Genomic DNA, 24855 nt, shown 5'->3' on the forward strand with positions numbered 1-24855 from the left:
CCATTGCTTGTGAACCATTTAGGCTTGAGCGGTGAGCATCAGTGTTGCTGAATACTATGGAACACCGCTACTCAGAGGCTGGACTAAGACCACCACAAGGCATTGAGAGTCCCTGCCTTGTCGTATTTATGCCGGACGTAAGCAAAGAAATGTGGTGCAACTAAACGAGAGATAGTGCCATTTCCCTGGCCGATAGCTGAGTTTCTCTGACGTGTTGGAGAGAGGAAGACCAACTCCTGCGGCAAATTATGGTATTTACCTAGTGCTCTTCCCAATCATGCAGTGTAGCGTTTCCTCCCCCAGAGAACCTCCAGCAAACAGAGGTGCAGTTAGACAATTTTGACTGTGGGTCCATTGCCCCTGGGAGCAGTTATAGAACTACTGCTAGAGCCATAATCCTGGATGAGAAGGTAACTGCATCCAGCTTTTAGTATGCAGAGAGCCAAGGCCACTAGATCAGTCTCCTGTCAGCGGACTAGACTCGAGAGCAAGGAGCTGGACAGTTCGGAGGCTACTAGCCTAGCTGGGCCAGCCTGACAAGTCCCCTAGGTAACAGGATATTCTGAGTATTAATACAAGTTCTCCTTTTATGGCTACCAGTCCTGCACATTTTCTATTAGCTGAATACCACAATAAAGTACGTAGCACAGATGAGATATCGCATTAAACACATTCTTTATTCCAAACAAAGAATACAGAGCAGGGCAGCTATCCAATCCTCAGAGAGAAAGCCTCCGTGTGTAGATCTACTAATCCCATTTACGCTAATTAAAATCGTCCATTTCCCTAAAACTTTAGGTTCAGTTTTTATTTATTATTTTACTTGGTAAAAGAATTGGTGCTTCTGTCCTGAAGCAGATTTAAACCCAAAAAGTTAAAAATATCAAAACTGGTCATTCTGAAAAACCAGGTCCAGACTAAGGTTAGGAGGTCCTAACAATAGGTCAGGGGGCCTTTGTCCAGCGAGAGGAGGATATGACTGCAGCTGTTCATTATCCCACCCAGAGTACACACACAAAGCAGCTGCAGACCCACACAGGGGAGGGGAGCAGGTCTTGAGGGCAGCAAAAATGAAAAATGTATATATATACAGCCTAGTGTTTAAGGAGGCTATTATCAGAAATAATCCATCGATAGAAAATACAAGTGCACCTGAAACTGCAGCCCAGGGGCTCAATGCAACTCAGCTCCACTTCTATACACAAGCATTAAGAGGGGGAGGGGAAGAGATCAGGACTAAAAGGTGGACAATTCTATCTGGCCCTGATGGGACTACAGAGCGGCAACCTTTGTTAATAATTTAAGAGTGAAACTTAGGTTGATGCAGAGATAATGAGACCAATTTTGTTTCAAAAGTTCCATCTTAAGTTATTTTTTTTTTTTAAAGTAGTTTAGTGCCCAATTCTCCGCCAATCAAAAGAGGGAGCGAGGAGTTCTGCAAATAGCGGTTATAAATTCAAGGTAAATCTGAATAAACTAGGCTAAATAAAAATAAATTATCCATAATAAAATTTGGATACACAGAGTGGCAGCACTGGCCCCACTCTGAACGGTCACCAATGAGCAACAGTCCAAGATAAAAACTAAAAATATTCTAAAAAGGGGAAAAAAAAAAAAAAAAAAAAATTTAGCATGTGAAGCAGGACTTTGCATATTTACTCCATTAATGTAATTTTGGAATTATGCAGTCTCTTGGGAGCGCAGGGGTGGTGGGTGCTAAAAATAAAATCTATACGACCAGCCCCCCCCACCTTACTGCAGTCAGTAGCAGAACCCCAGCTGCAGGTGGGGATGACGTCTGGCCCTCAGACTAAAAACATTATTTCTCAAAGGTCCATCAGGTCTCCTCTTGGGTGCCTATGATGGCGAATGAGGTAATTTCAGAACCCGGTAAGACGTCCATTGCAGAACACTATTCCGGCCACGGGTAAGAAGACTCTGGTGGATAAAGGTCACCTCAGCGACACGGTCAGTTATTTATTTTCTCAATCTCGTCAATGTCATTGGAATCGAGCTCCACAATCTTCTTATCTAAAAAACGGGAACAAGGGCATTTAGCAAAAATGGAAAGCCAGCTGGGGCCATGTCAAGTCATGTACATAATAAATTCAATCCAGGACATTTGACACCAATTAAATGCTTGACCCACTTCGCCACACAACTCCAGTGTCTCCTTTTAATTTGTTTTAATCAACTCTCTCCAATCCTCCTTAGAATAATTTTTTTTTTTTTTGTAAAGTTAATGGATTTAGTGCCCACCTCCCTGAGGGTGTGTGATGTAGGGAAAATATTTATTTAAAAAAAAAGGTAAAAATGTCAGGAGTACAGAACCTTTTGGTCAGCCCCCTAATGACTAATTAGGCATTTAGAAGTATAGAATTTGCTTTATTGGCCCAATACTTGCATGTCATTTTTGGGTGTTAAAAAAAAAAAAAAAAAAAAATTAAAAAAATTCTAATTACCCCCCAAGTCAGTTTTTTCGTTCATTTAAGCACCCCCAAGTGTAATTAAATATTGCTTTTTTTATTATTTAAATTTACAGTGGCCTCAAATTAGCACAAAATCACTTTCCTACTTTTTTGCATTTTTCATTTAATTTGTTAAAACTAAAAAAAAAAAAAAAAAAAAAAAAAAAGTTTGCTTGTAATTTTTCTGCTAATGAAATGGTCACTTTTTTGGGGGTCCAGGATGATTTCCCCACTTTTATGGCCTTCTTCCAAGTCACAGGCTATAGAAAATTTGCACACCCTCGCAACAAGTTGGCATTTCTAATTGGATTGATCAATTCTTAGGAGCGAGCATTCGTGCCAAGTTGTGAGTTTCGTGGAATAACTTACAAGCTCGCACCCAATTGGTTTGCCCCCTTAGCCTGTCCCCAAGCAGGCCTGGTGCCCCTGCACGCGATAAATGGAGTTCAGACAGTCTGACTTACTGAAGTGCTGCTGGATCTGCGTCAGGATGTTCATGCTGTGTTTGCTGTCCACCATATTGATAGCCAGTCCCCTCTTGCCGAAACGGCCGGTGCGGCCTATCCTGTGGAGGTAGGTCTCGTTATCTGGATTTCCATCTTTGTCCACGGGGAGGTCAAAGTTTATCACCACGGAGACTTGCTCGACATCAATGCCTAGAAGGGAGGGGGAGAGAACAGGTTTGTACACAGGACACAACCAGCACTAATCAGTACCAGGCCCCATTAGCGACAGCATATTTACACCAGTTGTTGCCCCCTACCCATTGCCATATGAAACGCTCACAAGCAGCCAGGTCAGAAGCTTTGCCATTACAGCAACATCATCGTCCTACTCTGGAGGGTGGATGACATAAGGTACGTAGGATATAGAGATCTGTACCCCATCGCACACCAGAGAAGCGTTCGCAGATGGATACTGCGCTTTTATGAACACTGCGATTCTCCAGTGGAAAGAAAGTCATCAGCAATGCCGGGCTCACCTCTGGCGCACACATTGGTGGTAACCAGCACCTTCTCCTTCCCTTCCCTAAATCGGTCAATAACTGCCGCCCTCTGCTCCACCATCATCTCTCCGCTGAGCAGCGCCACCTGGTGGCCCTCTTTAGACAGCTCACCCGCCAACCAAGAGGCAGTCTTACGGGTCTGTACAAGACACAAATGTACTCATGTATTAGACAGAAAGACCAAAGAAAACACATTATAGCAGGACCAGTTGATAATCAGCCTGAACTCACATGGCAGAAGATCATGGCTTGCGCAATGGTTATGACGCCATAGATGTTGCAGAGCGCATGGAACTTCTCCTCCCGGCTGTTGCAGAGCACATAGTACTGTTTGATCGTGTCCAACGTCTCCTCTTCTCGTTTCAGTTTGATGATGTTGGGCTCAGGGACCACTTTCTGAGCAAATCTCCAGACAGAGTCCTCGAAGGTAGCAGAGAACAGGAGCATCTGACAGTCGTTTGGCAACATCCTACAACATAATAACTCCCCATCAGGTTCCGCACACCAGCCACGAGAGACAAAACGGGGGCAGTTTGGCTACTTACCTCTGGATACGGATGCTCTGGTCCTGGTGCCCCTGTGTCGCTATCATGACGTCCGCCTCATCCAGCACAAACACCTTGATCCTCTTAGGATCGATGAACTTCAGCTTGGAGCACCAATCGAGCACCGTCCCGGGCGTCCCGATAACAATCTGTTCCGGAATCTTGTAGCCGCGCTCCACTGAGGACACAGGAGAGGGGACGGTCACAGGACAGACAGAACCCTTTATTTGTACTAAAGCACTTTTTCAGAGCATGAGTGCTCCCATCAATTTTAAAACTGGTTAATACCCTACATCCAGGTCTTGTACCGCCAGAGTTATTTATACCGAGCATAAGGGCACTCAGATTATATAACAGAAGTGTGCCAGAGCCCCTCCCACCTTTAGTCCTTTTAAATGCAGCCCTACCCAGCTATATAAAAAACACAAAAAAGACCTCATGTGTATTGCTTTGGCACAGTATTGCCCAGTGATCGCGCTGAGTGACAAAATGTGGGTCCCAGGGACCCTCCACTTGGGGGGGGTCCTATCTGACCATTTTTGGTTCTTATAATTTAGGCTTTAGAGCTCCCCATATGCCCCAACACATCCCCATATACCCCTAGAATGCCCTTCTGATATCCCAACAAGCATTAGACCTCTATACAGATCATGAAAGAAAAAAAAAAAATTACTGCACTAGATGTACAGTAGTACTCAATAAAAAAAAAGATTGAAATAGTGCTCTATTATGTATACAAAAAGGCTTGTTTGAATGTCAAATAAATATTTAATTAAAACAAAGACAAAACCATAACATTTATTTTAAAATATTAAAATGGTAACTAGTCGAGCCTAATGCAACTTACTTATAATTTATGTGAACAAAACAGACCAAAAAAACCCAACATTTTTTTAATATATATATAAAAAAAAAATAATTGTATTTTTATTAAACACATCTACACACTATTGGAGAGAGCAGCCGCTGAATACACTATTGGTGAGAGCAGCCGCTGAATACACTATTGGTGAGAGCAGCCGCTGAATACACTATTGGTGAGAGCAGCCGCTGAATACACTATTGGTGAGAGCAGCCGCTGAATACACTATTGGTGAGAGCAGCCGCTGAATACACTATTGGTGAGAGCAGCCGCTGAATACACTATTGGTGAGAGCAGCCGCTGAATACACTATTGGTGAGAGCAGCCGCTGAATACACTATTGGTGAGAGCAGCCGCTGAATACACTATTGGTGAGAGCAGCCGCTGAATACACTATTGGTGAGAGCAGCCGCTGAATACACTATTGGTGAGAGCAGCCGCTGAATACACTATTGGTGAGAGCAGCCGCTGAATACACTATTGGTGAGAGCAGCCGCTGAATACACTATTGGTGAGAGCAGCCGCTGAATACACTATTGGTGAGAGCAGCCGCTGAATACACTATTGGTGAGAGCAGCCGCTGAATACACTATTGGTGAGAGCAGCCGCTGAATACACTATTGGTGAGAGCAGCCGCTGAATACACTATTGGTGAGAGCAGCCGCTGAATACACTATTGGTGAGAGCAGCCGCTGAATACACTATTGGTGAGAGCAGCCGCTGAATACACTATTGGTGAGAGCAGCCGCTGAATACACTATTGGTGAGAGCAGCCGCTGAATACACTATTGGTGAGAGCAGCCGCTGAATACACTATTGGTGAGAGCAGCCGCTGAATACACTATTGGTGAGAGCAGCCGCTGAATACACTATTGGTGAGAGCAGCCGCTGAATACACTATTGGTGAGAGCAGCCGCTGAATACACTATTGGTGAGAGCAGCCGCTGAATACACTATTGGTGAGAGCAGCCGCTGAATACACTATTGGTGAGAGCAGCCGCTGAATACACTATTGGTGAGAGCAGCCGCTGAATACACTATTGGTGAGAGCAGCCGCTGAATACACTATTGGTGAGAGCAGCCGCTGAATACACTATTGGTGAGAGCAGCCGCTGAATACACTATTGGTGAGAGCAGCCGCTGAATACACTATTGGTGAGAGCAGCCGCTGAATACACTATTGGTGAGAGCAGCCGCTGAATACACTATTGGTGAGAGCAGCCGCTGAATACACTATTGGTGAGAGCAGCCGCTGAATACACTATTGGTGAGAGCAGCCGCTGAATACACTATTGGTGAGAGCAGCCGCTGAATACACTATTGGTGAGAGCAGCCGCTGAATACACTATTGGTGAGAGCAGCCGCTGAATACACTATTGGTGAGAGCAGCCGCTGAATACACTATTGGTGAGAGCAGCCGCTGAATACACTATTGGTGAGAGCAGCCGCTGAATACACTATTGGTGAGAGCAGCCGCTGAATACACTATTGGTGAGAGCAGCCGCTGAATACACTATTGGTGAGAGCAGCCGCTGAATACACTATTGGTGAGAGCAGCCGCTGAATACACTATTGGTGAGAGCAGCCGCTGAATACACTATTGGTGAGAGCAGCCGCTGAATACACTATTGGTGAGAGCAGCCGCTGAATACACTATTGGTGAGAGCAGCCGCTGAATACACTATTGGTGAGAGCAGCCGCTGAATACACTATTGGTGAGAGCAGCCGCTGAATACACTATTGGTGAGAGCAGCCGCTGAATACACTATTGGTGAGAGCAGCCGCTGAATACACTATTGGTGAGAGCAGCCGCTGAATACACTATTGGTGAGAGCAGCCGCTGAATACACTATTGGTGAGAGCAGCCGCTGAATACACTATTGGTGAGAGCAGCCGCTGAATACACTATTGGTGAGAGCAGCCGCTGAATACACTATTGGTGAGAGCAGCCGCTGAATACACTATTGGTGAGAGCAGCCGCTGAATACACTATTGGTGAGAGCAGCCGCTGAATACACTATTGGTGAGAGCAGCCGCTGAATACACTATTGGTGAGAGCAGCCGCTGAATACACTATTGGTGAGAGCAGCCGCTGAATACACTATTGGTGAGAGCAGCCGCTGAATACACTATTGGTGAGAGCAGCCGCTGAATACACTATTGGTGAGAGCAGCCGCTGAATACACTATTGGTGAGAGCAGCCGCTGAATACACTATTGGTGAGAGCAGCCGCTGAATACACTATTGGTGAGAGCAGCCGCTGAATACACTATTGGTGAGAGCAGCCGCTGAATACACTATTGGTGAGAGCAGCCGCTGAATACACTATTGGTGAGAGCAGCCGCTGAATACACTATTGGTGAGAGCAGCCGCTGAATACACTATTGGTGAGAGCAGCCGCTGAATACACTATTGGTGAGAGCAGCCGCTGAATACACTATTGGTGAGAGCAGCCGCTGAATACACTATTGGTGAGAGCAGCCGCTGAATACACTATTGGTGAGAGCAGCCGCTGAATACACTATTGGTGAGAGCAGCCGCTGAATACACTATTGGTGAGAGCAGCCGCTGAATACACTATTGGTGAGAGCAGCCGCTGAATACACTATTGGTGAGAGCAGCCGCTGAATACACTATTGGTGAGAGCAGCCGCTGAATACACTATTGGTGAGAGCAGCCGCTGAATACACTATTGGTGAGAGCAGCCGCTGAATACACTATTGGTGAGAGCAGCCGCTGAATACACTATTGGTGAGAGCAGCCGCTGAATACACTATTGGTGAGAGCAGCCGCTGAATACACTATTGGTGAGAGCAGCCGCTGAATACACTATTGGTGAGAGCAGCCGCTGAATACACTATTGGTGAGAGCAGCCGCTGAATACACTATTGGTGAGAGCAGCCGCTGAATACACTATTGGTGAGAGCAGCCGCTGAATACACTATTGGTGAGAGCAGCCGCTGAATACACTATTGGTGAGAGCAGCCGCTGAATACACTATTGGTGAGAGCAGCCGCTGAATACACTATTGGTGAGAGCAGCCGCTGAATACACTATTGGTGAGAGCAGCCGCTGAATACACTATTGGTGAGAGCAGCCGCTGAATACACTATTGGTGAGAGCAGCCGCTGAATACACTATTGGTGAGAGCAGCCGCTGAATACACTATTGGTGAGAGCAGCCGCTGAATACACTATTGGTGAGAGCAGCCGCTGAATACACTATTGGTGAGAGCAGCCGCTGAATACACTATTGGTGAGAGCAGCCGCTGAATACACTATTGGTGAGAGCAGCCGCTGAATACACTATTGGTGAGAGCAGCCGCTGAATACACTATTGGTGAGAGCAGCCGCTGAATACACTATTGGTGAGAGCAGCCGCTGAATACACTATTGGTGAGAGCAGCCGCTGAATACACTATTGGTGAGAGCAGCCGCTGAATACACTATTGGTGAGAGCAGCCGCTGAATACACTATTGGTGAGAGCAGCCGCTGAATACACTATTGGTGAGAGCAGCCGCTGAATACACTATTGGTGAGAGCAGCCGCTGAATACACTATTGGTGAGAGCAGCCGCTGAATACACTATTGGTGAGAGCAGCCGCTGAATACACTATTGGTGAGAGCAGCCGCTGAATACACTATTGGTGAGAGCAGCCGCTGAATACACTATTGGTGAGAGCAGCCGCTGAATACACTATTGGTGAGAGCAGCCGCTGAATACACTATTGGTGAGAGCAGCCGCTGAATACACTATTGGTGAGAGCAGCCGCTGAATACACTATTGGTGAGAGCAGCCGCTGAATACACTATTGGTGAGAGCAGCCGCTGAATACACTATTGGTGAGAGCAGCCGCTGAATACACTATTGGTGAGAGCAGCCGCTGAATACACTATTGGTGAGAGCAGCCGCTGAATACACTATTGGTGAGAGCAGCCGCTGAATACACTATTGGTGAGAGCAGCCGCTGAATACACTATTGGTGAGAGCAGCCGCTGAATACACTATTGGTGAGAGCAGCCGCTGAATACACTATTGGTGAGAGCAGCCGCTGAATACACTATTGGTGAGAGCAGCCGCTGAATACACTATTGGTGAGAGCAGCCGCTGAATACACTATTGGTGAGAGCAGCCGCTGAATACACTATTGGTGAGAGCAGCCGCTGAATACACTATTGGTGAGAGCAGCCGCTGAATACACTATTGGTGAGAGCAGCCGCTGAATACACTATTGGTGAGAGCAGCCGCTGAATACACTATTGGTGAGAGCAGCCGCTGAATACACTATTGGTGAGAGCAGCCGCTGAATACACTATTGGTGAGAGCAGCCGCTGAATACACTATTGGTGAGAGCAGCCGCTGAATACACTATTGGTGAGAGCAGCCGCTGAATACACTATTGGTGAGAGCAGCCGCTGAATACACTATTGGTGAGAGCAGCCGCTGAATACACTATTGGTGAGAGCAGCCGCTGAATACACTATTGGTGAGAGCAGCCGCTGAATACACTATTGGTGAGAGCAGCCGCTGAATACACTATTGGTGAGAGCAGCCGCTGAATACACTATTGGTGAGAGCAGCCGCTGAATACACTATTGGTGAGAGCAGCCGCTGAATACACTATTGGTGAGAGCAGCCGCTGAATACACTATTGGTGAGAGCAGCCGCTGAATACACTATTGGTGAGAGCAGCCGCTGAATACACTATTGGTGAGAGCAGCCGCTGAATACACTATTGGTGAGAGCAGCCGCTGAATACACTATTGGTGAGAGCAGCCGCTGAATACACTATTGGTGAGAGCAGCCGCTGAATACACTATTGGTGAGAGCAGCCGCTGAATACACTATTGGTGAGAGCAGCCGCTGAATACACTATTGGTGAGAGCAGCCGCTGAATACACTATTGGTGAGAGCAGCCGCTGAATACACTATTGGTGAGAGCAGCCGCTGAATACACTATTGGTGAGAGCAGCCGCTGAATACACTATTGGTGAGAGCAGCCGCTGAATACACTATTGGTGAGAGCAGCCGCTGAATACACTATTGGTGAGAGCAGCCGCTGAATACACTATTGGTGAGAGCAGCCGCTGAATACACTATTGGTGAGAGCAGCCGCTGAATACACTATTGGTGAGAGCAGCCGCTGAATACACTATTGGTGAGAGCAGCCGCTGAATACACTATTGGTGAGAGCAGCCGCTGAATACACTATTGGTGAGAGCAGCCGCTGAATACACTATTGGTGAGAGCAGCCGCTGAATACACTATTGGTGAGAGCAGCCGCTGAATACACTATTGGTGAGAGCAGCCGCTGAATACACTATTGGTGAGAGCAGCCGCTGAATACACTATTGGTGAGAGCAGCCGCTGAATACACTATTGGTGAGAGCAGCCGCTGAATACACTATTGGTGAGAGCAGCCGCTGAATACACTATTGGTGAGAGCAGCCGCTGAATACACTATTGGTGAGAGCAGCCGCTGAATACACTATTGGTGAGAGCAGCCGCTGAATACACTATTGGTGAGAGCAGCCGCTGAATACACTATTGGTGAGAGCAGCCGCTGAATACACTATTGGTGAGAGCAGCCGCTGAATACACTATTGGTGAGAGCAGCCGCTGAATACACTATTGGTGAGAGCAGCCGCTGAATACACTATTGGTGAGAGCAGCCGCTGAATACTACTGAGAAGCCGGTATTTCACCTCCTGCTGCTATCCCGTGGCAGCGATGCAGCGTCTGGATTGCGCACCCTGGAGTGGCCACAATACTTTGAGGGATTGAATACTCCATAGTATATTGGTGCATACACACGATCAGATTTTTCCTTCAGATATGAACGATAACGATTTAAAAATCGTTCAGTCGTTCATATCTGAAGGAAAATCGTTCATATCTGACATGCCTGAACGATGGACGATCAACGATGCGCGTCCCCGTTTGTCAGATAACGATATCTGACATCTGATGGGTTTGCAGTCAGACTTGGACGATTCCATTCATTTTAATGCAGTCAAAAATCGTTCAATCGTTCAAAACTTTGGTAAAATCGTTCAAATCGTTTAATCGTTCAATCGTTCATCTGACAAATCTGACAAGTCTGACAAATCTGACCGTGTGTACGCTCCATAAGACTGTGGTAATATACATTCTGACGGCAGAGTTTTGTTAAGCCGACTAGTGAATTGCTGGGACGCCAGTGTTCACGGATTGTCTTCACACACCATTCAGCTGTAATAACAGGCTTGCCGACTCATCTGTGAGGCTGGCCACACACTAGACCAACTTTCAGCCAACTTGTTGATTGGTTGGAATGAAAATCTGGTAATGTATGGGAGTAACTGAAGATCAGCAATTTGCTCCTAAACGCCAGAGAACAGATAAAAATGGTCGTCAGACAGTTTTGATCAAACTTATTTGTTCAAACAGTTTTTGTCCATTTTCCGGTGTTTGGGAGCAAATTGCTGATTGTCATTCGCTTTCATCCCTTACCAGATTCTCATTCCAACCAATCAACTAGTTGGCTGGTTGGACAGATAATCTTTATATGTGTGGTCAGCTTGAGGCTGCTAAAGTGGAAACAAAACTGTTACAATCTTTCAAACAGATAACTTGTCTATGAACCAAGTGATACATAGTATCAAATGCTGTTTGAACTATAACATTCTAAGGATCATGTGAAAACCTCACTTCAATATATAGATTTTTGAAGGTCTCTGTTTTGTTCACATACATTATAAGTAAGTCGCATTAGGCTCGGCTAGTAACCATTTTATTATAAAATAAATGTTGTATGTTTAAATGTTATGTTTTGTGTTTATGTTTTAATTAAATATTTGTGACATTCAAACAAGCCTTTTTGTATACATAGAGTAGTATTTCAATATTTTTTTTATTGAGTACTACTGCACGGGATTGGTTCGATTCCCGTCAGCGGCAACCCGACAGGAGTAGAGTGCGACGCAGCAGAAGCCCGACAGCGCTGGAAATCCCGATCGTGGATAGGTAAGTATCCACTAACCTAACCCTCCTTAGGGGTGCCTAACCCCAACTTCCCCCCAGTGCCTAACTCTAACCACACCCTTCCACGCTGCCTAAACCTAACCCTCCCGGGGGGGGTGCCTAACCCCAAGTCCCCCCCGGGAGCCCTAAACCTAACCCTCCCCCCTGTGGCTGTCCACTCGCGGCGCCCGGCATCACTATGATCGTGATGCCGGACGCAGGGAAATGCGGGCGTCTACATCTAGACGCCCGGCATTTCACCCTTGCCGGTATAAGACAGTCGGGAAGCCGGCTGCCGGTATTTAGGCAGTCGGCTTCCCGATTGCCTCCCCTACTGTACATCTAGCGCAGTAATTCTTTTTTCATTATCTGTATAGTAGTATGTTTTGGGGTCCTAACTAGACCTCTATTACTTGCAGCAGGTGTACAGCGTAAACCACTATTTAGCACCAGGTATTGCATTTACCTGCTTAGTTTGAAGCATTAGACCTCCCCACATGCCCCCATGATCCTACAGGTGATAGGACTGGTCTACACACAAAAACCATAGTGAATAAGGCATTTGGTAATAAGATGCATATTTATAAATGAATATATGTGGTATATTCCAGACATCTGCTGCAATTCCCTAGTCTTCACATTCAGGCACCTTATAGAATTATACATTGCACCACGTGCCGAAGACGCCCACCCGAAAAAGAGGTGTGGTCACTCAGAAAAGGGGGGCCATGTCCTTGAGATGCGCCCACTTCTCATTACTGTAGGGGGCGTGCCCAGCATCCCCGGAGATGCTGGGCTGCCCCCAAGCTCTCCCTGCGGCCCACTGGTGGGGATGGCAGTTTTAGCTTTTCACTCTAACATCCCTTATTCATGTTACGTCACACAGTAGTGCAGTTCATAAACACAATGCCACACAGTAATGCTCCTTATTCATTATGCTTCCTCCCACCACACAGTAATGCCTCTTACACAAGGACACAGTAATGCACTGCCTTTACACAATATGCCACACAGTAATACCCCTGTATACATTATGCTCCCCCCTCCCCACAATATGCCACACAAGTGGGAAAGGCACTGCCTCCATCCGCATGTTATTTCCCAGTGCACTGTAAAGGGGGTCTTTACATCTGCCTGGAGTCAGAGGGTTGTGCTAGTTTAGGAACATGTAAAATTTGAGAAAACAACATGGAGGGGATGCAATAGTGTAAGAGTATGTTATGGAGGTGAGGTCACCGGTTCCTAGTGACTGGATAGGCTGCGCCCCCTCAGCGAGGTCACCGGTTCCTAGTGACTGGAATAGGCTGCGCCCCCTCAGCGAGGTCACCGGTTCCTAGTGACTGGATAGGCTGCGCCCCCTCAGCGAGGTCACCGGTTCCTAGTGACTGGATAGGCTGCGCCCCCTCAGCGAGGTCACCGGTTCCTAGTGACTGGATAGGCTGCGCCCCCTCAGTGAGGTCACCGTCTATAGCCACCATGTGCACATTAGTGAACATGTGCAGAACGAATCTCCTCTGGCACCCAGGCAGTCATGTCGTGGTCCGTGACCTCCGACATCACATCCCAGAATGCAGTGCGAACAAACCTCTAGGGCGTTGAAGTTTAATAGTGCAAAGTGAAACTTAGTCCCCTTCTCCGAGCAATGTGAGGCTGGTCTCTGCATTGATGACCAGTCCCTGCTGACTGCTGTACTCTGCTTTAGGGGGAGGGGCATTGCCAGGCTGGTAGAGAGTGATCCCCTTGTCACTATGGGGTATAATCCCTCCCCACCCCCCTCAATAAAAAGTTATTTACACGTCTATAGTGACAGGGTTTCTCCCCCCCACCATAAAATATTGATATTTTTAAAAAGGGGTATGACTTTTCTTTCCAATGAAACGAACATTACGATGTCTGCGCAGTTTTTGGAAGAACAACAAGTTAAGTGGTTAGAATGCACCATTACAGTGATGGAGAAGTGTCCTGTGATAACCGGGTGCGCGCCATCAGCTCACTTACAGCGATCCCATCAGCCATTACTTACACTTGTTTCCTCGGACAGCGTAGGCCAGTTTAAGCTCTGGATAAAACTTGCCCATCTGCTCAATGACTTTTCCAGTCTGCAACGCCAACTCGTAGGTGGGCGAGAGGCACAGGCACTGCCAGGGAATGAGGGGGCACAGGTCAGTACATATATCCTACAAACAGCAAATATTGCATAACATACTGACATCTGCGCCACTGACGGATTCTGCCTGGTTAGTTATGTACACAGGAGTCACACCTACATGTAGCCACAATTACATCTTACACATAAGCCATTATCACAGCCTCAGAGACCCCTTGCTGGGCACAAAGCAGCCGCACTGTGCACGTCTGCTCTAGGATTAAAACTCTAGGTTCCTTATTGCAGGTAGCTGCAAGAGTCGCACTGAATTACAGAGGCCAATCAGCAATTAGATTACATCTGTCTAGTACAAGACAATAAAAGCATGTATCCAATTGGTTGCTGGCATTTGTAAGCTCTGCTGATAAATCCCAATATTAATAGAGACCCCCTGATGTAATTAGCAGTTATCCCCCTTTGATAACATTCGCGTGCTATTACCTGTGGGTATCTATTTGCAGGATTCACCCGGGACAGCATCGCTAGGACAAAGGCAGCTGTTTTTCCTGTGCCGGACTGCGACTGAGCAATTAGGTTCTGGGGCCTAAAAAACAAACAGGACAAATGTACTCGACAGTGTCCATCAACTGTACTACAGGCAGAGTTAGTGACCCAACGCCACGCAACCCTCCCAGCGCCAAGTACTTACGGCTCAGCCAGCATCATCGGCAACGCATTCTCTTGGATTTTAGACGGTCGGTTGAACCCCATGGCGTAGACACCGTCTAGGAGCTGCGGCTTTCTGAAAACACAGGGAAGATCAGAAAAAGCTGTAATAGACTTTATGATGGGGTCACAAAATTGTATTTATTAAAAAAAAACAAAAAAAACCCCCAAAGTGTTTACTGCTAGTTTCTATGAAAACGCTTATTATAAATGCACAGAGCAGCAATGTTTATTCAGTTCATGAATTTAGCAGGAGGCGGTTCATGAAATAATCATTGTTAGCGTAGCTATAGAGCGTACTCAGGCCACTGGTCAGGAGAGTAGGAATTATGTGCTAAACGCCGGCCTGATACAGCTCCGTGCAGACTCGGCTTCTTCCAGCCAGTTGCCGTGGAGACGCAGGCGAGAGATTTGGCTCGGTAATGTAATTATCGCTGTTCTCTTACAGCGGCCGCATATTATCAGAAAACACGCTGCCTAGCCGTGCCAGCCAGAAAACACGCTGCCTAGCCGTGCCAGCCAGAAGACACGCTGCCTAGCCGTGCCAGCCAGAAGACACGCTGCCTAGCCGTGCCAGCCAGAAGACACGCTGCCTAGCCGTGCCAGCCAGAAGACACGCTGCCTAGCCGTGCCAGCCAGAAGACACGCTGCCTAGCCGTGCCAGCCAGAAGACACGCTGCCTAGCCGTGCCAGCCAGAAGACACGCTGCCTAGCCGTGCCAGCCAGAAGACACGCTGCCTAGCCGTGCCAGCCAGAAGACACGCTGCCTAGCCGTGCCAGCCAGAAGACACGCTGCCTAGCCGTGCCAGCCAGAAGACACGCTGCCTAGCCGTGCCAGCCAGAAAACAGCCAATGAAATATAAAAACAAGACATATCAGGTGCTGGAATATTTTATCTGTTACTGATCAAATGAGGGCAAAGTATTAAAGGTGGTGAAGCAGGAGATGCCCCGGCTGGTGCTGATAAAACATAAGACTTACAGGTCTGAGAACGTTCCTGGGGGACGGTTATATGGTACACAATTCAGGTCATACTGCAGATCACAGCACAAGAGGTCCCCGCTCAGATTGAGAATTGTATGGGGGGGTGCAGCTCATACAAGGGGGGGGGGGGGGGGGGGGAAGAGAATCTATTCTAGACAGCGACAGCACTTACAGCCTCAGCTCCTCAAAGGATTTGACAGAATACAAAGGAGAGTTCGGATCCCGCTGCAGAACTTCCACTTGGTTTGTGGTGTTCACCAGGTTATTTCGGATGAGTTTGTTGAGCAGCGACTGTGCAGCTTTGTCCTCTGAGATACAAATAAATTGTAGATTTACATTATCCATAGATATCTCATTGCTGAGCGCAGCGTTACACTGTACACATTATCCATAGATATCTCATTGCAGAGCGCAGCTTTACACTGTACACATTATCCATAGATATCTCATTGCAGAGCGCAGCGTTACACTGTACACATTATCCATAGATATCTCATTGCAGAGCGCAGCTTTACACTGTACACATTATCCATAGATATCTCATTGCAGAGCGCAGCGTTACACTGTACACATTATCCATAGATATCTCATTGCAGAGCGCAGCGGTACACTGTACACATTATCCATAGATATCTCATTGCAGAGCGCAGCGTTACACTGTACACATTATCCATAGATATCTCATTGCGCAGCGTTACACTGTACACACTATCCATAGATATCTCATTGCAGAGCGCAGCGTTACACTGTACACATGTCAAGGTTACCAAACATTTCATATTTTTAGTACACAACCGATTTGTAACACTCCTACACTAATACCAGGCAGACAGATAAACGCAAGACGCGACTGCGTGCAGCTAAATGGGCAAGTTTGCCAGTCGGCATCTCTACTTTCAGAACACCCCTTCTTGTGCCAGGGCTGTGGAGTCCGTACACCAAGTCCTCAGCTCCTCCACACATGGCAGGTGTACGTTTGCAGCACCGCACCCAATGCAGTAAGACAGCAGCACAAGGTATTCTCATCAGAACTAGATCCGGCTACTTCGCTTCACTGAACAGAACATTTTTATTAAATCTCTGAAGACCAAAAAAAAAAAAAAAAAAAAAAAAAAAAAACACATTTCTAAATTTCACTGAAAGTAAATAAGCATCAAAACTATAGGAGGGAATTCAATTACCAACAACCAGGCTTTGTGCCGTTCCAGAGGGGCACATTGTGCCCGCATAGCAAGTTGAATTGAATCCCCCCCAACAGGTGCAGTACGGGGGCAGAGAGGGGGGGTAAGGGCAGGCAACAATTGGGACAGTGCTGCGGCAGGTGCAGTTGGGGGGGTAGAAAGGGTTAAGGGCCAGCAGCAATCTGGGTAGAGCTGGAGGTAGGGAGGGTAGATGGGGTAAGGTCATGTGGCAGTTAATGTAGTATGGGGGGGGAATAGGGGTAGATAACAGTTGAAGCAGTACTGGGGGCTAGAAGGGGGTTAGGATAGATAGCAGTTGAGGAAGTGCTGGGGGTCGGGAGGGGATTAGGGTAGATAGCAAGTGGGGCAGTACAGGTGGCAAGGAGCAGGCAGTGCTGGGGGTAAGGGTAAATTGCTGCTGGGACAGTACCCCTGCGTCCCCAGAGCAGCCTCATGCAGCATGAGCTGCAGTCCCAGCACCTGTGTGCGGAGCTCGTGTTACCTACTAGCCCGGGTCGCCTCCACCTCCCTGACTTTCTTTGTGCAGAGAACGGGCTGAGTCAGGGATGGAGAGCAGGCTGCTGAAGGGGCCCGGCACCACTAACGTGACGGGTGCAACAACGCTGCTGTAGCCGGGAGAATGACAGGGTGACAGGGGAGGTGTGTGCAGAGCCCGGGGAGGATGCAGGGCCGCCTTCACAATACACCGGGTGCCGCATCATCCAGGAATAGAAGGAGAATGGTTGGCTCCTCCGCCACTTTTTATAGTCATCACAGGAGCCAAGGGATTGGCTGCGGGGGCCAGGAAGACACCACAGGAGCCAGGGGGATTGGCTGCGGGGGCCAGGGAGACACCACAGGAGCCAAGGGGATTGGCTGCGGGGGCCAGGGAGACACCACAGGAGCCAAGGGGATTGGCTGCGGGGGCCAGGGAGACACCACAGGAGCCAAGGGGATTGGCTGCGGGGGCCAGGGAGACACCACAGGAGCCAAGGGGATTGGCTGCGGGGGCCAGGGAGACACCACAGGAGCCAAGGGGATTGGCTGCGGGGGCCAGGGAGACACCACAGGAGCCAAGGGGATTGGCTGCGGGGGCCAGGGAGACACCACAGGAGCCAAGGGGATTGGCTGCGGGGGCCAGGGAGACATCACAGGAGCCAGGGGGATTGTTTTGTCTTGAACACTATGTGTATTGGCTCCTGCCATATAGGCTTCATTCTGGCAGGATAATGATCAGGCTCCTGTATACAGACACATGAGACTGATTTGGAGGCGGCCCTGGGGAATGATGCCTGTACATGCGTTAATGCCACCACTGATCTTTATGGATTGTAAGTTCTCATTATGAAGCTGGAGACTGCACAGCCCTGACCCGTATGCTTCGTTTCGTTGCAGACACCAGTGTGACTTTGCGCCAACCTCATCTCTGCCGCAAGAGGTGTGAGAACGGACATAATGTATGCGTATGCACAAAGCTGCGCGTCCCGCCATTTTCACAGCAAACCCTCTCTGAACTTAGGGCCTGATTCAGAGCCGCTCGCTCTGAATCAGGGCCGGTCTTTTTTTTTTTTTTTTTTTTTTTAGAACTGCCTCCTGGCTGCTCGCATAGCTGTGGGTGACCACCCACAGCTGTAGCGAGCGGTCATGCTGATGGTCGCGAATGTCAAGACCATCGGCCTTGCGACGAGACCCTTGTGGTAGGGTCCCGTGGCCGCAAGCCCCAGAGAGGTTTCGGCTCAAACAGGCTCTCATGGGAACGCCTCCGTCTCTCTCTCTCTCTCTTCTCCCCCCCCCCCCCCCAGTCCGCCCACCAAATGGGGCGTGCTGTCACTCAACATTGACAGCACGCCCCCTTTGGTGTGAGACCTGGAGCAACGGACTGCCCGTCGCTATCCGGGTCTCGCGCATGCGCACGATGGAGCCGACTCCGTTGTGCGTATGCGCTCTGGGCCACCATCGACCCGGTTGCGAGCGCTCAGCGCTTGCAACCGTGTCTGAATCAGGCCCTGAGTCTACACGAGAGCACCCTGTAAGACCCCTTCAGTCGCAAGTACAGATGTGTACAACATGCCAGTAGTGTGCTTGGTTCCAGGGCAGAGACACGAGATGCACTCCACACAGACTCTTAATCCCAGGGTCACTCATTGGGATGCTGCAGGTACACCAGTCAGGTCTCATCTGCTTTGTATTACAGGGTTAATGAATGCAGCATTTACAACATTTGCCTTTACCCCTTTACGGCTGCACCAGGTAAGACCACCAAATGCACTAATCGCCACATAAGGATAGATACGCGCTTTATATCCTAGCATTGGGTATACAGTGATCCGCCAGCGATGCCATCACTAACACTGCAATACACTCACCTTTATCGTCCTCCTCCGATTTCTCCTCACCCTCGCCATTGCTCGCCTTCTCTGCACCCTCACTGCTGGCCGCAGAGTCTGTGCCTGGAAGAATGAACAGAAAGGCGATTGGCTGCAGCCGTCTAGGACTATACTACGAGACTGTCCTGCCTGCTATACACCGTCCATACAGATCCCAGCTACACCGGCCCACGTCAGGCCGCCCACAAAGCGAGGCTACCACCGTTACATCGCGCCCAGATACCACAGAGGGTATATAGAAGTGTACAGCATCTTACTAGCTTCATACAATCACAGACAGACACTTAAGAGGTTCCTGTAATCCTATGTAAGACGTTCCCCATCTGCCCAATGCACATACAGGCTGTACACATTTTGAATGCAAAGATTACTACTTGAGCATTTACAATAAGACACGAAAATACCTTTTTTTTTTTTTACGAAACGTCATCACCGATGCAGTTTTCACACAAAATGCGTATAGGGTACAATCCTACAGCCAAACTCTTTGCATGCGCTAATGCTCCATAGATTAATAACAGGCAAAAGGTTGTCACCATCACAGAGCAGGTGGAAAGTTGCGCAACGCCCCTATTTTGAAATAAAAGCGGGGGGACGTGGTTCAGAACCCTTTGAACACCCCTCTAACGATGAGTTAGGCTAAAGAATATATATTTTTTTTAAAATAGGATTAATTTGGCCAATAACGCAGTCATTTTTGGGGTGAAACACTTAGAAGTACTGGAAAATGGGTTTAAAGTGGGGCTGGTATTTTCGGGGGGCTCCATGGATGGGACAGGTGTTCTAAACATTGGTGGTTGCTGCACCAGTTGTATTTAACTTTTTTTTTTTTTTTTGTTAAAGTGCACTTTTGACACAAAAATATACTTGCACCCGCTTTATTGTACCCCCAAATTATCTGCAGCATTTTGCCTAGAAAAAAAAAAAAAAAAAATTGGATTGCCATCATTTCCACTAATACACAAAAATGCATATAACATCCATGTGACACAATTTAGGAACCCCAAAAATACTTATTATGTCCACTAACACTTCTACAGTGATTTCCTATGTCAGCTAGGCTTTTTATGGGGGTACAGACAGATCTCAGAAATAGGATAGTGCAAAAAAAAAATAAAAGAGGGGGCGCGCAAAGACACGAAAGTTTCACACCAAAAGTGTGTGAAATGTTTATGGTCGTTAACTTTTTGCTTTATTGCGTGTAATTGGATACAGCCCTCAGTATGCTACAGAGAGCATTATAAGGGAGGCATTAGAAGACCCAAATAACAGCCCGCACTCACCGTTACTCTCAGGTTTAGGGGTCTGATCCTTATCGTCCTTCAGTTGCAGCTTGTTGAACTATAAAGAAAGCAAAACATGGTTCAGATTTACCCCCATATCCTGGGTCAGGGCAGTTACATTCGGGAAAGGCAGCGTTACACATACAGACACCTCTACTTCCAAACTGACCAAGAAAAATGCAATATCAGGACCAAATCTGTATAAAGACAGATTCGCCCTGGGAATAAATGTATAAGGAGGAATGAGAAAGCGTATCGGCCAGATGGGTCTGGATAAGAGTGTTTATAACTATTCACGTATGAATGAAAACACATCTGCTACATAGGTCAGTATTCAATTTGAGGCGGAATCGGCGATAATTTATCGTTGATGACGTCATTTTCGCTCGTTTCCAATATCCCCGTATTCAATTACATTGAGTTTTCGCCAGTGTAAAAAAAACAGGGATAGTTTTTCACTTGCCTTTAGCAGGCGGAAAAAAAAAAAGTGCAGAATTGGGGTTTAAGGGTGCAGGCTTAAAAAAATAGCCTGCACCCCCGGGAATGTTCCCTAAAAACAAACTGTTAAAAAAAAAAAAAAAAAAAAATATAGGGACACCAACATTTTTTTTTAACCCCAAAAATAAAAAGTGAAAAAAAGGGGCATCACACTTCTAAATTAGCAGAATGGAGTCCAGAGGGGTTCCCTTATATGCGGCAGGTGTGTTTCATTGCAGGAGTAGCGGCAGGTGCATTTTTGCAGAATTTTTAAAAATCATTTATGGGACTTAAGAATATGCTTAACCCCATTTTTAAGTACCCCAAATTTGATGGACATAGTTATCCCCCCCCCAAAAAAATTCTAAATGCTCTTCTGCATCACCTTCTTCAAAGCCGCATTAATGCATCTGCCGCGGAACCCATTGTGATCCCCCAGGTCTGGACATCTTTAGGGGGGTCCTACAATTATTTCCCGAAAATTCCCGTATTTTTTCACCGATCAAAGTTTCGCCGGTTCCCGATTTAGCCTACTTTGGAATTGAATATGGGGAATAGCGGGCACGCGCACAATACTTCTCCGCCTGGAAAACAGGCGACGATTCACTATCAGGCTATCCTGAGGGAAACTTCGGAGGGAACCAGCTACTAGATGGTTCGATTAGTCTTTCGCCACTATAGCCTGGACTTTTCACCTCAAATTCAATACGGGCCATAGTTTGAATCCCCACTTTGGTCATTCATGTAGGTTACCAATTTGCATTTAATGAATCCCGTAATGCCCACAGACACTCCACCTACAACACTGAGATCTGGACCCATCATCAGTGCCAGGTGCCACCAATCAATGCTAAAGTAATAGCATAGGGAGGAGATTCACTTATCTGATGTTGCTGAAGATTAAGAGGTTTTCATCTCCTATTGAAGTGTCAGCCTCATACTTCCCAGGTCCCTTAAAGCAGGGGTCTTCAAACTTGGCCCTCCAGATGCTGTGGAACTACACATCCCAGCATGCACTGCACATAGTTTTAGCAAGCTGTTATATCAAAAAGGTGGCAGTGCATGCTGGGATGTGTAGTTCCACAGCAGCTGGAGGGCCAAGTTTGAAGACCCCTGCCTTAAAGTAAGGAGACCCAAACAGTGGAGGCCTCTCACAAGTTCCCTACATCAATGCTGACAGAGCGTGTCCCAGGCAGAAGCACTAGCAATACATTTGTGGCTGGGTACCAAGTCACCAGCTGAAGAGCCTAGTCGCGGTGAAGGGACTGTACGCAGAGCCCACACTCCTCTACTACATCCATCATTTGTCACTGGATGCGTTCTGCCAAGTTCCTGGTAACATCGCATACAGCGCAGGTGTCCGCATGCTAGAACAGGTCTTCTACAAACACACTGGCATACATTACCAGCAAATTCAGCATTTCCCACTTCAGTCCTCTAAGCACACCAACAGGTCAGGTTTTAAGGATAGCAATACTTGAGCACAGGTGAGTTAATCAGTACCTCCATTTTTTTTATGGAACCATCTCTGCTCAAGAATGGATATTCTTAAAACCTGCACTGTCAGCATTCCTTGAGGACAGAGGTTTGGCAACCCTAACATAAAACCTCATATTGACTGTGGGGCCAAGAGCCCAGTTACTTGCCAATCCTGTCCGAGATTACCTAGTACCAATGACGTTTGTTATATTGCTTTTAGCTATACATGCTGTTTTTATTTGTAGGTTGTTTTACTTAGGCTCCATATCAATCAATTATTTGAAGAGCTAAAGTACATAACTAAAAGACGGGAAGGTTTTCATGGTCAAACAAACTCTAAGTGCGGAATTCAATTGTTTTGAGCCCCCTTCGTGCCCGGAGCTATTCAATTATTGCTTCTGTCAGGCGCGATCAGCTGCCAGTGCTCCATTTCAGCTCGCAGCCCCAGCGGGGTGCGAGCTAAAATGTGCAAAAAGTGACCTGTTTGGGCACCCAAACATCACTTTTCGCAGGTCGTGCCCAGCACTTTGGTCAGGCGTAGCTGGTTTACGCAGCTAAACCCGACCACTTTGGAGCGATCAGCTAAAAAACTGCAACAATGGAATAGCGACCGCGTTCTCATCACTTTAGACGGGAGTTACGGACCGCGTAAACAATTGAATTCTGACACTGGTGCTGCTCCAGCCAATAACCGAGGGCAAGCCTGACACTGGTGCTGCTCCATATATAACTGAGGGCAAGCCTGACACTGGTGCTGCTCCAGCCAATAACCGGATTCCCATGGCAACACTCCAGCTACAGGGGAGAGAGGGGCACAATACAGCAACTCTCCTCCCAAGGCTACAGGAAGATGGGTGGAAGGAGACCATGGTTCCACATACAAGGTCTAAATGGGAGAATGGGGGGGGCACAGGCCAGAGCATCCCTCCCATGGCTATAGGGGAGAATGAGGCCCAGGACGGCTAGACAGGGGGTGAACACAACACAGCACAGGGGAGCACATCCCATGACGGGGGAGAGACACAGGGGGGGGAGCACATCCCATGACGGGGGAGAGACACAGGGGGGGGAGCACATCCCATGACGGGGGAGAGACACAGGGGGGGGGAGCACATCCCATGACGGGGGAGAGACACAGGGGGGGGAGCACATCCCATGACGGGGGAGAGACACAGGGGGGGGGAGCACATCCCATGACGGGGGAGAGACAGGGGGGGGGGAGCACATCCCATGACGGGGGAGAGACACAGGGGGGGGGAGCACATCCCATGACGGGGGAGAGACACAGGGGGGGGAGCACATCCCATGACGGGGGAGAGACACAGGGGGGGGAGCACATCCCATGACGGGGGAGAGACACAGGGGGGGGAGCACATCCCATGACGGGGGAGAGACACAGGGGGGGGAGCACATCCCATGACGGGGGAGAGACACAGGGGGGGGAGCACATCCCATGACAGGGGAGAGACACAGGGGGGGGGAGCACATCCCATGACGGGGGAGAGACACAGGGGGGGGAGCACATCCCATGACGGGGGAGAGACAGGGGAGGGGAGCACATCCCATGACGGGGGAGAGACACAGGGGGGGGGAGCACATCCCATGACGGGGGAGAGACACAGGGGGGGGAGCACATCCCATGACGGGGGAGAGACACAGGGGGGGGAGCACATCCCATGATAGCTATAGATAGGGGGGAGCACAGCCCATGATAGCTATAGATAGGGGGGAGCACAGCCCATGATAGCTATAGATAGGGGGGAGCACAGCCCATGATAGCTATAGATAGGGGGGAGCACAGCCCATGATAGGTATAGACAGGGGAGAGCACAGCCCATGATAGATATAGACAGGGGGGAGCACAGCCCATGATAGGTATAGACAGGAGAGAATGGGTGGGGTGGGGGGTGAGAGAAGCGCCACCCACCAAGGGGTGCAGCACAGGGAGCCTCCCCTCCCGGGGCTGTGGCTACAGGTCAGTGACCGAGCCCTACTCCTGCCACCAGGGAGCCGCAGCTCTCACCGTCTCCGCCGCCGCCTCCTGCTCGTCCACAGCCAGAGCCCAGGAGTTAGTCGCCATCGTGCTGCAAAATCACCACCGGAAGCCGCCCGTACCAGCCCGCCCCGCCCGGTGCAGCCAAATATCCGTCCGGCCGGAAGCATAGAGCTACACTTCCGTTCCGTGTCCCCTCCTTCCTCCTCCCCCCCCCCCCTCCCCCCGGCGCAGTGACGCACCCGGCCGGTCCCCCCTTCCACCCCCTTTCCTTCTTGCCCGGCTAAGAGACATCATCGTTACCTAGGAGTGGCCATCGGTGGGTAACCATATATAGTAGCCATCGATGTTACAAACTGTTTTCTATCATCGATT

General features: G+C 48.4%; 1 protein-coding gene across 2 annotated transcripts; it reads right to left on the bottom strand.

Moving 5' to 3' along the window:
* Positions 1–658: 658 nt before the first annotated feature.
* LOC148431154 (ATP-dependent RNA helicase DDX19A) lies at positions 659–24636 on the bottom strand. 2 transcript variants are annotated; one of them, XM_088466307.1, is made up of 12 exons: positions 24511–24636; positions 20532–20589; positions 19228–19311; positions 15853–15988; positions 14680–14772; positions 14472–14574; positions 13908–14022; positions 4020–4197; positions 3706–3943; positions 3451–3613; positions 2933–3124; positions 659–2031 (listed from the first exon to the last, which is right to left on the bottom strand). In XM_088466307.1, exons 1-12 carry the CDS (start codon positions 24565–24567, stop codon positions 1970–1972), a joined length of 1479 nt encoding a protein of 492 aa, XP_088322433.1. In that variant the 5' UTR covers positions 24568–24636; the 3' UTR covers positions 659–1969. The 2 variants fall into 2 exon arrangements, with proteins under 2 accessions (XP_088322433.1, XP_088322434.1); XM_088466308.1 differs by lacking the exon at positions 24511–24636 and adding an exon at positions 24415–24434.
* Between the last annotated feature and the right edge of the window lie 219 nt (positions 24637–24855).

The sequence above is a fragment of the Taudactylus pleione genome, unplaced genomic scaffold (genome assembly GCF_031769625.1).
Source record: "Taudactylus pleione unplaced genomic scaffold, aTauple2 ptg002751l, whole genome shotgun sequence".
NCBI classification, from domain to species: domain Eukaryota; kingdom Metazoa; phylum Chordata; class Amphibia; order Anura; family Myobatrachidae; genus Taudactylus; species Taudactylus pleione.

What these genes read in the sequence shown, in the direction of transcription:
- LOC148431154 (XM_088466307.1), bottom strand. Translation starts at nt 24,567, where the DNA reads ATGGCGACTAACTCCTGGGCTCTGGCTGTGGACGAGCAGGAGGCGGCG. An exon ending in CGCTGTCCGAGGAAACAAGT is followed by an intron (nt 4,198 to 13,907) that starts GTAAGTAATGGC and finishes CTGTGTCCTCAG; the next exon opens with TGGAGCGCGGCTACAAGATT. An exon ending in CACCAATGTGTGCGCCAGAG is followed by an intron (nt 3,125 to 3,450) that starts GTGAGCCCGGCA and finishes CCTCCCTTCTAG; the next exon opens with GCATTGATGTCGAGCAAGTC.